Source organism: Channa argus, chromosome 2 (genome assembly GCF_033026475.1).
Source record: "Channa argus isolate prfri chromosome 2, Channa argus male v1.0, whole genome shotgun sequence".
In the NCBI taxonomy this organism is placed as follows: domain Eukaryota; kingdom Metazoa; phylum Chordata; class Actinopteri; order Anabantiformes; family Channidae; genus Channa; species Channa argus.
The window spans coordinates 7557832-7575608 of record NC_090198.1 but is presented as its reverse complement, the minus strand read 5'-3'; the positions used below and the strand labels follow the sequence as shown (position 1 = coordinate 7575608).

The window sequence follows — 17777 nt, the reverse complement described above, 5'->3', positions numbered from 1 at the left end:
CCAAAGACTTTCTTTGGAGCCATGAAGACAAACTTTGTGTTTTTGTACCACTGCACATACAGTGTGAGAGACTGTTGCACTGCGCTTTTTACCCCATTTTTTATATTTAGTTATTTTTTAAGTTTTGTTGTTTACAGCTGTTGCACGTTATTAGAGGAAACCACATTATCAAGAGATACTATGATCTGTCATTAAATTCACATAATATGGATTAATAAAGGTGTGTGGAGGGAACTGAGCAAATAAACCTTAATATAAACTCTGCTGAGTGGGGATTGAATTCAGCACCCAGGCTAAAAAAACAAAATTCACAATAATATTTTAATTGATTAGAAATATGTATGGTATGTGTGTGTGTGTGTGTTTGCGTGCGTGTGTGTGTGTGTGTGTGTGTATGTGTGTGTCCGTGGATGAGGTGGCAGGTGAAGGGGATACATTTTGCACCCTAGGTGTGAAACCTTGCTGGAACTGGAGGGGTCAGCCAGAGGTGGACAGTAAATTTAAGAGACTGAGGCACGACATGTAAGAAGTTCACAGTGACTGTCTCCATGGAGGAAAACGGAATAATGGTAATATTTCAGAAAAATGAAGGCATTATACATTAAGCATTATCAACACAGACCAGCTAAATCTCACTCTCTCTGAAATAAGACAAGATAAAATTTGTATTTCCCCAAAAAACATTGACTGCCGCTTGCAGTCTGACATCCTGATAAACCTGGTGGACACATCAGCAGAATTCGTCTTTCACACCCCTGCCAGAGTAAACACATACTCCTACTGCTGGCACTTGCTCACACTTGTATGCTGCCATGTTTTTACAAGTCCCAAACCCCCCGACAACACACAGCTGCCACTGACATGGGGAGAAATATGTTGGGTTTCCATGCACTGTTATAATATAAATATATGACAGGTTTCTAGAGAGTTGGGTCTGGTGGGACTGGTGACCTGTCCAGTTTGCCCCCTGCATTCACTTTATTAAAAGTGCTATATACAGTAATGTACTACTACTAATTGATATAGATAATGCACAGATTGATAAATCCATCACAAAACAAAAAACTAGCAATTATGTAATTTTATTCTTTTAATCTGAAATTTTGTAAATATTTTTCTAAATAAATGAGTGTTTCAGCCGTGTAGCTTTTCTTTAAGAGAGCACTGGCTTCTTAACCTACCTCGAGGACCACACTGTTATTATGACATGCTCTCTTCATCCATCTTTTCATATTTTTACTTGTCTTAGTGTGAAACACTGAATTAAAAGCTGCCAGCCTCACACTGTCTAAAAGGAAAACATACTTTGCCGAAATCGGCCGCTAAATAACCCTGCATGCATATTTCCACTACATTTTCTGAACAGATTATTAAATCCACATTTAATGAGTTAGTAATAAGCTACATGGTGTATTCAGACAGGTGTATATGTGGTTTATCTCCTACATTCAAACTTTATCGTTTGTTTTATGTTTCCATTACACCTTGTGCACGTAGGCTGTTCTTATTAACCAGGACACTGGATCATGAGCCCTCAGCTTTATTCAAGTCATGATGGAGCTACTATTTTACAACTAATACACACAGGTCTACAATATGTACAACAAATACGGTATGAGTACTATTGTGCTTGAATGAATTCACAGGCGTGTGAAAAACATCAACAACAACACACACACACACATGCACACACACTTGAAAGTTTTGTAAAACAGTTCTTCATCAGTGTTAAAATGAGAGCATCATATCAAAACATCTAATGTCACAGTTTTATATCATCCTTTTTTTTTTAGAAAAAAGATGAAAAAACAAATAAATAAACAGTACAATTCCACACACTTTGTCATGGCAAGAAGTGACAAATAAAACTCTAAGTTATCACCACCTACAGAACATAGCTCTACAGTTAAGGACAAGAGTCGAGGACAAGACGACAAACAGGAGGAGAATCCAGTCAGCTTAGATCAGGTGGGAATTATTACAAGGCGTATTTAATTTTAAAAATACCTCCTACATGTAATAAAATTCTCAATCCAAGTTTATATCTACGGAGAACAAAGCAAGCAATAATATGCAAACTAAGACTATGGACACCACGGGACAGTGCAGAAAAAAACACATACCGGACAACAACACCAGCAGTAATATTGCTGTTGTGCCTCTGCAGTAATACAACAGGATTTAAATTCAATTCAAGTTATGACTACAAGTCCTTTGTCTTTCCTTCCTTTTGGTTTTTTACGGAGTGAAATCAAAGCACAACCTGGCAACATGAACTACATCACCTTTCAAATACAGCCACATTTTCATCTCATCTTAATCTTTCTTTTACACAAACCTCAAACGAAGCAGGGGGGGTTGGGGTGGGGGTGGGGTGGGTTTAATAGACAAGGAGCAGTAAATGATGAAAAAGAAAAAAAACACTAGTTCCATGTGATGGTGAAGAAAAGCTGAGCAGTCTGAGGAGCTTACAGAGTGAACAGAAAGCAACCACGGAGTTGTGGAGGCAACCAGACAGGTTCTTTCTTCCCTGTCTTTCCGTTTCGCTTTAAGTTGATGCTTTTCCGAGAAGCTCTCCTCTTAGATACACTGTGTTCGAGAGGCTGGAGGCTGCAGGAGTTTGGCTTTTCAAGACAGGATTTTCTCCCGGGTTTCAGGCAGCTTGAGAGCCACCAGACCCCCACAGGCGAGGGCGGCAAAGGCCATCAAGATGGGGATGATCTTAGTAATGCCGATGAAAGCTGCAAAGATGAAGCTGGCAATGATGGCTGCAAGCTTACAGATGCCATTCAGGACACCAAATGCTGTGCCCCTGTAGAGAGAGAGAGAGACAAAGAAATAATTAGATGCTTTTCCACATGGTGATGTCTTTTTGTCCTGCTGTCCCTGTAAGGGGAGAGATTTAATTGGCCCTCAAGTAAGTGCAAACTTGGACTAGACCTTGCAGGGTATGAGCACAGATGGAGTGTGGTGAAGGTTACGACAGAGTCAAGTGCTTCCCAGGGGCCTAGAGTTGACCTGTACCTTTTAGAGGAAGGGTAGAGTTCCACAGAAATGACCTCTAGTCCGTTCCAAGCCGCCACGCTGACCCCATAGAAGAGACACTGCCAACATATTACAGCTCCTTGACTGAAACTTAACAGCAGCAGGAAAGTACAGGCAGATGACACCAGCATAGATCCACCTGGAAATAAAGAAGACGACAAACTGAACGTGACTCACATCCGCACCAGGTTATTTTACTTCCACTGACACTTTCTGCTGAACTCACCTATTATTCGGATCCGTCCTATCTTGTCCATAAACAAGGCTGAAATGATGTTACCGGGCAACACAGCCAGGCTGCCAAGGAAGCTGACCATGTAAATGACGATATCATTCTCCTCCTTGAAATTCAGATGGCAGCCTTTCTTTGGGTGGAGGAAGGTGGTGTTCTCCATTCGACACTCTTTAAACTTTTCTTGCCAGAGGTCTGGGGAGAACACGAGTTATGGGTCATTATGTTCCAGCAGGTTTAACGTACTACCAACATAATACAGTCATGTATTGCGAACTCTGAGGTACCTGTGTTGTAGAAGACCGTGTTTTTTATGGTACAATTCTCAAAGAAGGTGTTGGTTGAACTGACATCCTCAAAGTAGCAATTCTCAAACAGAGAATCCTCAAACTTCACAGATTTAATCTCGATGTTTGCAAACCTGAATAGAAGGGAACAATTAACATTAAACAGTTGTTAAAAACTAATTTTTAAAGAGAAACAGACAAACGTCGTGACCGTAGAGTGTTGAGGAAACCAACTTGTCGTGAATGTATTCTCCCTCTTGGTGGACCTGGTTGACCAGAGAGAAGTTGAAGTGGAAACGCTCCACCCGTTCTCGGTGGAACACTCGGACCTTGGACTCATATTCCTCATACTGCATGTACTTGATCATGTCGGGGAACCACACTCCCAGACCATGGTAGCTGGCACACATGGAGACATACAAAATCAGAACACTTGAATCCAAAAGTCACCTGCGCAAAGCAAAATTACTGGTGTAGAACATATTCGCCTTTAAGTTTGTAACTATATGATTTTTTTATATTACAAAATTCTTAAATATTTGAACCATTGTCATCATCATGATCATATTACCTATGATCAGTCCATGTTGCAGGTCTGGACTTGGTAAAATTATTTATTTAGAATTGCCTCATTTTCTTATTATAAAAAACATTGATTGTATTATTTTACAAAACTGTAAGCATGCAACTTGCAACTATTAATTACCAACACTTTCAATAATCATAGAAAGTTAAAAAAGCCCCTCTTCAGCCATTCTGGGATTTATTAATTTTGCTCATGAATTCTTCAAATGAATGAAAGGGTTATAAAAATGAATTATTCAATTTATTAGTGAACTTTTCTTTTCAGTTGTAAGGCATATTTATTTATAATATTCCAAAAGGGCATAAATTGAATATAAATCTAGCCAAAGAGCACATGTGCATTGTACCATCATTTTTTATTCCCTAATATCTATGCGGTTCATTGTAAATGTCGTATTTCTACCTGAAGGCTAAACAGAACCAGACAATGACTAGAAAGAGGCCTTGCAGTCGGAGCTCTGGAGCCGATAATGACATCAAGTTAGCCATCACCTGAAAGACAGACAGACAGAAACAGAGGTCTATTATGCATGAAAGCAAACAAAAAGACTTTTTTCATGCTTCGGTTGAGAGAAGCAAAGTGACAGTTTTCACTGGACTTTAGTGCAGGAGTTCTTGCCAGACCTGTTGCAGCATGGTCACATGTCTGACGGTCCAGCGCTGGAAGGCGGTGCCAGTTTCACTCTGGATCTCTATGAACTCGTCTTCCTGTGTCTGTGGCGTCTTAATGCAGGTCACCTTCATAGAGAGAAAGGGGTGGGAACATATAATCAAGATTATCCTGCACATTATGGTTGATTATTTGTACTCGCATAGAGGGAATGTTAATGCACTTGCCCACTTGTAGGTAACTTTCTCGCTCTACACCAATCAGCCACAACATTAATCACCGGGTGGATTTAATGTTGTGGCTGATATGTAAATATTGTATTCCATAAGCATGAGAAGATATTTATCCACTGCACTAATTTTCTACTCAAATTCTTTTTTATAGATGTGGTATTTTTTTAGTGTATTTTGTAGTATTTGATATAGTCAAACATTATGTATCAGCATTGCCCAGATAAGTTTTGAGACTAACTCCTCTCAGCTCACCGTGGGATAAATGATTACCATACACACACAAAATGTATGTGTAGTTCTATTTGTGACCTTTACTCTATAAAATAAGACTTTCCATCAATGATATCCAGATTCTGGACCAGAAATACTAAATGAAAAGCTGTTGTGTTTACACCAGCACCATGTGAGCTCCTCTGTTCTGGTTTCTCACTTACTGTCATTGTGTGAAATTTATGCTATTTGTTACGTTCCTGAAATGATGCGTCAAAATACAGCATATGCTGTCAGGCCTGTACTGTTCGTCACAGAAAACGCTGTGTGTGCTGGTGTTTTGACTCTTCCTCATCCGTAGAGAGGCTTACAGTGAAGACTCTCTCTGGCTCCCCCTTTGCCTTCCAGTTGGTGTCATGAACTCTTCGCAGGATCATCCACGCCTCATCGTGTCTCGCATTCTGAAAGATACACACACACACACACAAACACACACACAATAATTTACAAACATATCTATAAATATCTGCACATCCACTGAGCAGTTTTTTGTATGTTGTATTAAAATTGTACAAGGATAATTATTTTTATCTGTTTGACCTTTTGAAACTTTCCCACTTACACTGTAGCCAGATATGCAGTTCCCATGAGGTCTATTTCCAATCAGAGGGGGCAATGTGTGATTATTTGGGTGTGTGTGATATAAACATGTTGGAGCAGTAACACACATATACAATACCACATGTGGTTATAGGTCTGACAATGTCTTGATGAGAAACAGGGCTGGGTGGTGTCGGGTGATTCTTTAGCGACCCTTTGTTACCTTTCCACGGCAGTGAGATGTTGCTGCAGTGGCTGATGACTCAACACTTTTTTAACCAATCACAACATAACAAGTATTTGTCTACTAGTTTTAAATCTGAGGGTGTTTCATTTGGTTACTGTATGTTGGTCCTAATATCTGACCTCCAGCAGGAAACGTGGGCTCTCTGGCATGAAGATGATGCCGATGAGCGCGGCCAGCGCGGGGAAGAGACACACTAGAATAAACACCCTCCAGCTGTGGATCTGGAACTCTGTGCCAATGGCGAAACCCCAGCCTAGACAAACCATCCAATAAAGAACAATTTCATATTCCAAGAACCCGTCCTTCTGGCACATGCTAATGTCCAACTCACAGAATTAGTGTAGTGCGACAAAACACAAACACAGTGCATTTAAAATGTTGCATTGATTAAAAAGTTGGCAGGCGACACACAGTGAAATGTGGGTTTGTTTTGGAGTCTCATGAAATGGATGCTGTCAAGATCTTGTTATTTTAATGGGAATTATTCATATTTAGCACATAATTGCTGAGATAACTTCTCAAGATGAGGCCTATTAGCAAGCTCAAAGAGGAGTCAAGAAATTAAGCCACAACCAGCTGAAAAGAGTCCTACTTTTCAAATAAAGCACTCCTGCAGTGATTTGAATTTCAATTAAATGTTAATTAAACAGCAAATGAAATCGCTTTTCTGAATGTAGGCATCTATGTACTGAATGTGTGTGTGTGTGTGTTTGTGTGTGTGTGTGTTACCATAGTGAGGGATGATTCCCCAGGCGGTGAAGGAGGCGTACAGGCCACCCAGCATCCAGAACATGCAGAGCCAGCTCAGATGTTCTCCACGTTTATCCATCTGAAGAAACTCAGTGAAGTAGGTGTAGACTATTGGGATGGAGCCACCAATTCTGGAGGAGGAGTTACAAGATATCGTTCTGACTTTTTAAAATATTAGCATCTTTGAGGATTTAAAGAGAATATGCTGGGGTCTCTGCCATTTGAGCTTTTGTCTATCAGTCTATCTGTTCCAGGAATTTAACTATATTCTTCTTTTGGCCTCTATGCAAGGGGGTCACCATGTCACACAGATATTTTTTAATCCAAACTGGTGGTATCATAGAGGAGCTCAAAACTTTGTCAGTAAAGTACCTAAACATGAAATTGAAAGCATTACACAGACACAGTCACTCTGGATAATCTGGATAGATTTGATTGTGGATGCTTTTAACCTCCTATCCAAACAATTAACAACCCTTTTGTGTAAATTAGTGACCTGACTCATTTGCGGGCAGCACAGTGGTGGAGTGATTAATACTGCTGCCTCTCAGGTTTGAATCCACCTGCTGGCTATGGTCCTTCTGCCTAGAGTTTGCATGTTTTCCCTGTGCTTGTGTGGGTTTTCTCCCACAGTCTAAGGACATGCATGTAAGGTTAACATGCTGCCGCTCGCCCTAGGAAAAGGTGGGACAGGCTCTAGCCCGCCACATCCTGGAACAGGATACGTGGTTACAGACAATGGATGGATGAATGACTCATTCTCACATAAACACAAAAACTGAACATGAATAGTCTGTTGATTGTTTGAAGAGGACTGACCAATTTGGGAATACGTTGAAATAATGTTTTGACCTAAAAATGGTTGATATTATGAGATTGGAAGTTTAATGTTTGAAGCCTGCTGATGGGGCAGTCTCCCTTACACTGGAATGGCACTGAAGAGGATGCAAACTTAACCCTAAACCTAACATAACAATAATGTACATTCAGTGGGTTCGTTGAGACCCTGGACTGAACAGAGGGACACAAAAGGACTGCAAATCAGGCTATTATGTAATTTTCTTGTATTTCTGTGTCTGTTTCTGTTGTTCTGTTGTATTTTGTCTCTTTGTGGTCACTTTGTGACTTCCAAACAAGAAAAATGAATGCTCACTTTATACAAAAGCCTCTGGCCCCTGTCGGGCCCCTGGGCCAGTGGCCAGTTCAGGAGTCCATCAGCTGAAAAACTCAGCAATACCAATACAGTACGTTAAACACTGAGTCACTGGCACTTTAGCGGATTTCTCTGTTTTTATGATGATGGACAATCTTCTTACGCTAGCGTTTGGAGTCTGCCCGGCTCTTTGTGTTCTGTAAAGCCAGCAGAAGGGGCACAATTGTTCAGCAGATGTGCATGTTAATGACTAACATGGGGCTCATTATCACTGTGCAAAAGCAACAGCTGAATGCTTTATTCTGGTGACCTTGTGTTTTTGGGCATAGCAAAAAAGCTCAAGCATCAATATTGAAAGTCTGGATACACTCAAGCTGCCGTCATTATCAAAAGAAAATTGTCTTTAAAGTTGCAAAATCTATCTGCGCACAGCAAAAAGCTTCACCCCGAGTTGCTGGTGGCAGCAAGAATCAAGCAATAAAAATCAAACACAAGCAAAGAGCACTTGTTGTCACTTGTTTTAATTAGTATAATGCAGAATTGCTTTGTTTAAGTAAATAAGCAGATTTCTCCTATAGTGCAATGTACAGCTATTGTGTCTTTGACTTTTTGGTAACTGTGTGTAGTGGTATGGTGGTGCGTGCCAACATGGTGCACACAACAGCATGCTATACCTGCTGCATGTTATCATCTCAGATCCATCCTGCAGACCACACCAAACTAGAACAACTACAAGAACGTCCTCATATAGCAGTGGCATTAATTTGATTGTATACTTTTAGAGAAAGTGACATTAAACCTTCCAGTGAGACCCAAACAATAACCTGGTTTCCCAGTAGGAGAATGAACAACCTGAAATGTCCTACAGTATATTGTCTTTTTTTTTTATCTGTTAGATCCCAACATCTTTTTCAAAGGAGACCCTGAATAGATGTTTAATTTACAGTAGTCTTTCAAAGCAGCAAGCCTTCATCTAGACATGAGGCACTGGGCAACTTGACAGGCTGCATCCCTTTAAGTGCTGTCTCTTATTTCGCAAAAGCAATCTTATTTTGTTTGTTCCCGTATATCATGTAGTTATTACCTGTGATGAGTCAGGACTTATTTTAGCATAACTGCAAATAAAAATGTCAGCCTCAAAAAGAAAATAGACTGTAAAATGTAAATGTGTTCCATTAATGAGGAGTTTAAACAAACTTGTTTGTGTGAGTTATGTCGTCTCTGCCACCATGTTGTTGTTAAAGCACTGTGATCTCTTTGAATTAAAATGCAAACTACTATTCATCTTGTTTAAATATCAGGCATCTTATTTTGGAACAAATGTGAAATATGTTATATGAAAATATTCAAAAAAGTTATTTGCAGACTACTAAAAGGATTCCGTATGGAAAAGGTCAGTCATTACAAAATGCTTGTCAAAATGACTTTAGTTGAAGCAAGGACTGCAAATGGAAATGGGAACGTGAGTGTAAATGGAAATGTGTCTCACCCAAAGCCCGAGCAGAACCTGAAGAAGAGGAAGAAGCCATAGCCCTGAGCGAAGCAGGACAGGAAGGAGAAGACCAGGTCGATGCTCAGGACGTAGATCAAACACTTCCGCCTTCCCAACTTATCACACAGCCCACCCCACACCAACGCCCCCACCAACATAGCCACGTACACCAGCAGACCTGTAAATACACAAACAACAAGCCGTGACTCACTCAGAGGTCTTTGACCTGGTACACATATAATACAGATGTGTTTTAGTCCTGTAATGCACGTTTGATCGCACTGAAAAAAATGCTCTACAGAGTCGCACATTATCATAAACCTGCAAACACACAAATGTCACTGAAATGAGTGATACTGGAAGTTCAACAATTTCCAAAAAAACAAGTGCAAGACCCCTAATCTCCACAGGGTGTCTCCCTTTACCCTTTTATGAACATTGCAACAAACAAATCATCACACTTTATGCCGTAATTCTATGTGCTGCCTCCAATCAACATCATGCGTTCTGATCAACCATTCTGATTATTCAGAATGACGTTCCAGGAAAAACGCAACTAGACTTACAATGACATTCTCAGAAAAGCTGAATGAGAAATAAAGGCCACAGTGATTTTGAGGCGTCAGGAGGACTTCACTTCACCACTACCATCGCTTATTGCTACCTGCTTTTGGCTTTGTTCAGATGTGACTGCTGTTGCCAGAATGTCCCTTTTCAGCTTTTTGTTGTTACTTTGATTACACGTTGTATCACTGCAGTATTCAATTTCTTTCCCATGCTACCTGCAGGTTCTCACAGTCGTCTGGGGTCTATGCCAATGTGCACTAAGCAGGTGGTCTAGTCTCATGTCTCTTTTAGATGTAAAGCAACAGCCCTTAACAGTGAACTGTGCTGGTCATTACTGTGCCAAGCAGATAATAAATATTACAATTAGATTATAGTCTAATTGTAATCTATATCTAATCTAATCTACATAGATATAGATTACTTCCTTTTTATGTCTCTGGGGAGACTAATATAGTCTAATATAGTCTCCCCTGCTGTCAGGACTCAAACCTACAACACTGAGCATCCATTCCTCAGTGTAGTTCACAGGATTGCTGAGGCCCATACCTCCTGCCTGCTCTGTGTTTTTACTACACAGCCCTAATTACAGTGGGGCTAAGCAGCTTAAAGGCACGTGGAGCCATAGTGTGCACCTTTCTTGTGGATTACTAGACTATCCAAATGCCCCTGTGGTCCACATGCCAAATTGCGCATCCCTAACTCAATCAACAAGAGACTGCTCAGACCACTGGGGGACAAAGAGCGAGGGCTGACATGAAACACAGTATGTTGTTCAGTTGGGCCAAGATATTAACCAATGTGCCAGCCTTGTACAGGTAGTAGGTAGGTAGGATGGGCTTGTGATGGAGGCCTAGGATCAACACCTGCAGCAACAGGCTTCTTTCTGCCTGCCCAAGTGTTCCTAAGCACAGGAAGTCGCTGAAATAAAAAAGGAGAAGTAATGCATTTGAATTTTTTTCTTTGCACAATCAAGAACCACTAATGCATTTAGCATGTTTGAAGAAAGATAAAAATACCAGAAAATGTCTATTGTCCACATGTGGTGACCAAAGAAATGCTAACCCTAATCAAAATAAACCCTTGTGATTTAAAAATTAATAATGTTACAGTTGGCAGCCTTGAGACTGGTTCCACTTCTGCTAACGTGTTTATTTAGGTGGAGTTTTTAAACATCTCTAAATTAAAACAGGTTGCAAATACTAGTTCCTACAAAGAATGTTTCTCCTTACGTTCATATTTAGACCCAGCTGTTATTGTTTCATAGCTATTGAACTAAGATGACATGCAGGATATGTCCAACACATTTGACCTGATGCTTGATCAATGGCTTTCGGCTTGTCCCTTCAGGGGTCGTCACAGGAGACTGTGTTCCACGCGTTGGTTTGCCGTGAGTTTTTGCTCTACCACTGAGGCACCAGCCCCCCTTATTTGACCTGATGCTTACTTTTACATAGCTACTGCACTACTACAGTAGCTCTGAAAATAAAATTCTTGTGGAAACAAATTTGTTCCCGAAATTTGAGTTTAATAAATGAAAAAAGTTTAGTCCCTACTTGTTAATATGGGTCATTACTTTTCTTTGGACAGTGCTATAGATGTCCTTTTTGTTTTATCAGTGATTTATCCATTTCTCAGTAGCTTAGACATTTATTAAGTTTTAATGGTCCGACCATTTAGGAAATGAAAACGACCTAGTAGCAAAATTAGCAAAACAACAATGAAGGAAAAAAGAAGCTACAGGAAGTGACGCATTTTACATTTTATCTCCCAAAATATTTGGAGTGAATGGGTAAAATTAGATAATTTTTCATGAGCAGTGAATCTATTCTTGAATAAAAAGTAGAGTTTCATCAGAAGGAAAAAGGAAACACAGACCTAGATATCTTTTTTGATTGATTTCTGACAGCCGCAATGCAAAACTTTCACAGTGAGAAAAACAAATCTGCATTACCATTTAACAGCAGGAGCCAGGTGTCATAAAACTATATAATAATATACGCAAAACTTTTTTAAAGTTTCGATTCCAGTTTTATTCAAGAAATGCATTGAAAGTTTTGCAATTTCCTTAGTTGTTGGTGAAATTTCTGCAACCACATCAAACCAGGGATTTACAACCTGCCAGAACTTTCTGTTCTTTGTCTCCAGCATTGTGTCTCCCGTAATAAGCCTCTTCTATTTCCACTTTATGGATTAAACAATTACCTCATTATTGAACATATAGCGAGTGAATCAATCATCCTCCTCTTTTTGACAAAACGTTCCAGAGGCCATCTGCTGTCCAGCACTAAGATTAAAATTACACGTATCTCTGCTCCTGAGTATCGGGTGAACAGAGCATGAGTGTGAATCAAACAGAATCATTCTGCAGACCTGCTTCATATTCTCAGCCAATGATCAGTGCTCCCCTCTTGCTCTGCACTAACAGACGCTGTGATTTCATTTTCGCCAGGCCTTCCTCCTGCTACCACAGCCTGTCAGAGGCCTGAAGCGTATCTGACAGCTCTGCACCGGGCACTGCAGGCCGCCGGGCTCTCTGACTGCTGCAACATGCTCCATATTAGCCTGGGAACACACACTGAATACAATCACCACTGGGTTCCTCATCAATCTCTCGCAATGCTTCATCCTAGGAGCCTGTTGTTAAGATGGAATGAGCGATGTGCAATCTGCCACATAACCTGGCTATACACAAGGCCTAGGAAATAAGGTGGGAGGCTTTAATTTGCAGTTTAGCTGTCCACACTGAAACTGAGGAACAGACATTTTTAGGGTATTCAAAGTAAACAAAAGATCTCCCTGTAAATTGGGTCTATGCTGAATACAAATGTCTGTGTTTGTGTGTGTGTGTGTGCGTGTGTGGTATTTTGAAGCATATGAAGCCAGCAGATAGTAATCAAAGAGACAAATGAGCAACCGTGTATTTCTGTATCTAGTCCTGCCATAATGAAATAATTAACATGTGGTGTGGCAGCCCTCAAGTAACCTCCAGACACTTCCATACTAATGCTAAGACAAAGTGAAGCTAATGTGGTGGCTCACGGTGGCCTCATGCTCTATTAGGACACACACGGCTTGGTATGGTCTTTAATTTTGCCTTTGCCTGAAAGAATGCCAGCTTTTTTCCTTAATTTGTCCTAGTAGCTGGGAGGTATTTCTGTGTGATACACTGGTCTGCAACCATGTGTTATTAAAAGCCAAACATATGGAGCATTTTGTTCCAACCAAGCACAACAACAGATTGCTTCACCGATGAGTTCTTCCTCTCTGGGTTAAGATCGGAACTCGCTGAACGATGATTGTAATTAGCTAGTTTTGTAGGTTTCCAAAAGGCTGTAGATGTTTTTAGGATAAATACATGTGTCCAAGGATGACAATATTAGGTGGTCCATAGTCACATTTCTGAGCAACTGTAGTGTGGTTTCCTCTGAAATTTGTTTCATTCTACATTCTGCTGTTCATGCATGTTGCACATTTTAGCGTTAATCGTCTTAGACTGATTACAACCTTGTGCTTTACCATAAACAGAAGCCATGGTGACACTTTGAAAAGTTAATGTTGAGATCACAACAGAGAAACTGGCAACACAGAAAAAACTATGAAAGTTTCTCCACATACGTGTTCCCTCCCTTTACTGTCACTTACCCAACAAGCCTTTGTCAGCATTGGATATGCACATGTCCTTCTCAGCACTGGGTAGGACGAATCCCACCACGAAGCCGTCCACTCCGTCAGCCATTAGAGCCAAGCCCAACACGAAGAACAGCATCCACTGGAAGCGCCCATGCCCGCAGTCCTCCATGATGGCTTCGTACTGCTCTGGCAGGTTTTCCTCCTCTTCCCCCTGCTGGGCAGCCAGACGGGCTTTCCTCCTAGCCTCCATCCGAGCTGCCCTTCTGGCCTCCTTGATCTCGTCTGGGTGGGGGATGCCCTGGTACTCCCCCTCATACATCTGATCATCCTCATCTGCCCCTTCAGTGGCATCGCTAGCAGCATCCTCGTCCTGTGGAGGGTAGTCAGTCTGGTAAGGGTAGCCATCGTTGCCTCTACCATCCTGATGGTAGGTGTACTCTCCAGGCTCTGTCATCTGCTGGTTCACATTGTTCCGATAGGGGTCGTCCATGGTTCCTGCCTCTTGGCTGTCGTACACTGAAGAAGCTCAAGTTGTCAGCTATAATGGCATAATCCTCCCCAGGACGTTCTAAGTTGCTCTCAGTGCTGCAGAGGTCAAAGGAAACTGCAGGTTTTCCGAAGTAAGAGTCTAGGTCTTAGTTTTAAGGCCTCAGCAGTTCTGTTGAATTGTTTGTCTTGCACAGTGCTGCATGCTGAACCTAAAACACATATTACAAACCAAGTTACACTGACAGTGAGAGAAATCTTCTCAATATATTGATATTAAGGATTTTAAGGACACATAGTAACTATTGACCATCACCACAGCAGAGTCCCAAACAGGGTAGATAAAAGTCTTTAAGCAGGCTTTGACATTTCCATGTAATTATAGAAGGGCAAGAAATGCTCTTATTGTTTTTAATATTGCTTTTTTTTTGCATGACTTTTTCTCACTTTAGTCTGCTTTCATTCCCTTTCCCCCCTAAATTTGAGTCATTTATTGTTTGTAAAGATTTAAGGTTTAACTAAGACCAAATTATTAATCAGAAATGGGAGGGAGTTCGGGACTCCCAGTTTCTCCCAGAATCCCCGGCTGCTTGTCTTTCCACACAAGCAGATAATCTCATCACCTCCCTGCTCGAATGCTCTGACGCCATTTTGATCCGTCACATAGCACCGCTGTAGTGATGACACATTCGGATCAGTGGTGATTTTCATAGTGAGCACAGGCCAGAAGCATCAATAGGGACACAATGACACAAATTACACTGGATTTTCAGAATTGTTCTGGCTGTCACAAGCATAACTGACATGACTGGCACAGTGAAGTCAGACACATTTTCTTGCAAAACATTAAGCTCTTCCTAGCCTGCAGCTGGTTCCTCTGTAATTTAGAGATAACAAATGACGACTCATTGTAGAAACGTTTTATGTCACACAACCGAGCATGCCAGGGTGAATTCCAAACACAGCGCACAACTTCAACAATTTTAAAGTCACACTTTTAATTAAACTGTTAATTAACACAAGTCTTGATTCAACCTTCATGTTCCTGATCTGGCCCAAATCTGGTTTGCAATACTCTAAACTCTGCTCAAATTCACATTGGCAATACCTTTAAAGCTAGCCAGCTATGTCCACCATTAATATACAAAATGATAGTATGTGGTAATGAAATAAAATGGTAAATGCTATAACCGTAGTAATATTAGTACAAGAAGACAGTAACAGTAATGACAGTTACACCACAATCTCATAAACTACCAGTCACACCAAACCATTTAAGGCTTGCTTCTTTTTTTTCTCTGTTTCTGCTTGGCTCACTACTGACTGTCACTGTGTCACACTGTTTCACCATTTGAACACATGGCTGACCAATCATAGAATCTCAACATACAAACAAAAAAAAAGTGCATGAAAACTGTTGAATCATGACACCCAGTAGGATTTGTGACCTGTTTCTTTCGAACAAGCTAAAGGTTTTGTGTTTGTCTTGCATATTTTGATGTAAAAACCTGTATTTTCTTTTGAGTAAACTTTGCAGAGTAAGTCCAGTAGTATCCTAATTACAACATCTAATGAGTTGATTTGTCAATATTTTTATGTTCGTCACTGACGACATTACTTGTTCAAACCAGAAACACTCACAGTCATATTGTCTAACAATGGTTGGTTTAGTTTGGTTTGTTCTGGTTTAGAGGCAGAATGACGAACACTATAATTTAATCCAGATTAAGACTGTAGATTTTTTTCATTTTGTCCCTTTTGCCTCACATTACTCTTTCAGCACGGAAATCACAGAGGTGCCTTCAGAGTGACCACGATTACTGATCGTGGATTGAAGCCCTGAAATGTATTCGCTGCTCTTGGGTATTTTTAAATCCTACCATCAATGTTCAAACATATGTATGCGACAGTTTGTTTGTTTAATGAGAATTACAGCATTGCGGTGTGATTTTTCTTTGTTTGTTTTCATTTGTTGCTTCCTTCAGCAATGTGAGAACAATCCAGGAGAGAAAAGAGAGGATGGATGCTCAGGCCGGTCGGGGGAAGCAGAGTTACTTTCATCAGTCTGTTGCAGCTTCTTCGCTCACACAGCTGGCGTTTACGTAACAGCTGGCTATACTCACTAATTTCCCCTCTGTCTCCCTCCCACTCCCACTTGATCTCTGTGTGTGTTTATGAATGTATCAACACATCCACGCACACACACACACGCACACACACACGTCAAATTTCAATTTCACAAGTGACCTTTTACTGTTCAGATCATTTATTAGCTCCTCACTTCATCAGCGTGTGAAGCTTGTTCTGCAGAGAGCTGTAGAGAACTATACACTGGTGTGCAGTTATATATTAATGCAGTTATAATGGAAGAACCACGGTTCACACACTCATACACACAGGCAGTGGATACAACAAAAGAGCCGCTCTGTGGTCAGCAGTTTAATGGAGTTCTTATATTTAATTCAAGCTTCCCAGTACAACCACATTGGCACCTTATTAGTAGTTACTGAGGGTTTGTGAAATGTTCTCCACTGTCTTCACGCGCAGATACACATGCAGTCTGGGCCCATCAAACGATGCACAGTTTTATGGGGATTTAATGTAAAGTTTGCACTCAAACATGAACTTTTTGGTGGGGAGAGGAGAGGAAATGTTTTAGCCTTACAAATACCAAAACGTCGTGTGACCTAATTTTTCTGAGTGAATACTGCATAGATCCCGGCTCCTGTGTGACCTTGAGAGGTCAAAGGACAACCGTGAGTGGGCTTGTGGGAACGACCTGTTAGAGACATTTATTTACGTACAATAGCGTCACTATAGGTCAGTTATGAAGTAAGAGCTATGATTCCTTATAAGTATATGCTGCTTATGTTGTTAAATAATGATACCTTTAAATAAAAATGCCACTTTGAGTAATTTGTAATCATTGACATTGCAGATTTAATAGACAATGTTCCTACCAATCTTTATAAATCCACTTTGACTTAAAAAAGACAAACGGTAAATTATGTACAGCCAGAAATCTAAACATATGTAGTTGTACATAAATGAACTACATGGTTGACGTGCTATGTAGGTAAATGGAATTTCCTTGATTTGTACTAACATTGATGCCTGAAAAAGAACTGTTGCTCCATGTTGATGTTGTTGTAACACATAAAAGTAATGGTAATGGCACTGCTGGGAGTTTTTGACATCTAATCTATTGTTCACTTCCTCACTAATTTGTCTAACGGAACTATTGAATAACACAAAACAGCAAACATAAAAAAAAAAAATCAGTTTCTTACCAGAGTTGTCATTCCCTTAATTTAAAAATGACAAAAACAAACATGAAACGAAACAAGGATGAATAAAAAAATCGGCAAAGCCCAAGTAGCATTTTCAAAATGTCCAGAGCCTACATGTCAGTTTATCCTAACGATGTGCTCCAGCCAAGGCTGAGGGATTAGGATCCAGCCTCTCGATCCCCCCACCCCCCACTCCTGCCACAAACACACACACACACACAAACACACACACACACACCACCCCTCCCTCACCACTACTCATCCTCACTGGAAAGGCCTCGGAAACGCACACCCACCCCACCGCTCCACCACTAGGCCACAGTGGTACAGTCCTCAAGGTTTCAAAAGCAACAGGCTCCG

General features: G+C 40.7%; 1 protein-coding gene across 2 annotated transcripts; it reads right to left on the bottom strand.

Moving 5' to 3' along the window:
- Positions 1-1524: 1524 nt before the first annotated feature.
- Positions 1525-17557, bottom strand: sv2ba (synaptic vesicle glycoprotein 2Ba). Of its 2 annotated transcripts, XM_067495076.1 has the most exons (13): positions 17418-17557; positions 13654-14339; positions 9442-9622; positions 6779-6930; positions 6169-6302; positions 5574-5663; positions 4774-4887; positions 4553-4641; positions 3799-3963; positions 3565-3698; positions 3272-3472; positions 3025-3184; positions 1525-2812 (listed from the first exon to the last, which is right to left on the bottom strand). In XM_067495076.1, the coding sequence occupies exons 2-13, from the start codon at positions 14129-14131 to the stop codon at positions 2629-2631; spliced, it is 2082 nt and encodes a 693-aa protein (XP_067351177.1). In that variant the 5' UTR covers positions 14132-14339; positions 17418-17557; the 3' UTR covers positions 1525-2628. The 2 variants fall into 2 exon arrangements, with proteins under 2 accessions (XP_067351177.1, XP_067351178.1); XM_067495077.1 differs by lacking the exons at positions 6169-6302; positions 9442-9622; positions 13654-14339; positions 17418-17557 and having other exon boundaries at positions 6779-6920.
- Positions 17558-17777: the final 220 nt, after the last annotated feature.

Bases quoted from the DNA above. Each gene is read 5' to 3' on its own strand.
- sv2ba (XM_067495076.1), bottom strand. From the start codon at position 14,131: ATGGACGACCCCTATCGGAACAATGTGAACCAGCAGATGACAGAGCCT. The intron at 6,303-6,778 runs GTAACACACACA...TGGTTTGTCTAG, and splicing joins GGGAATCATCCCTCACTATG to GCTGGGGTTTCGCCATTGGC. The intron at 4,642-4,773 runs GTCTGGCAAGAA...TCTGTCTTTCAG, and splicing joins ATGTGACCATGCTGCAACAG to GTGATGGCTAACTTGATGTC.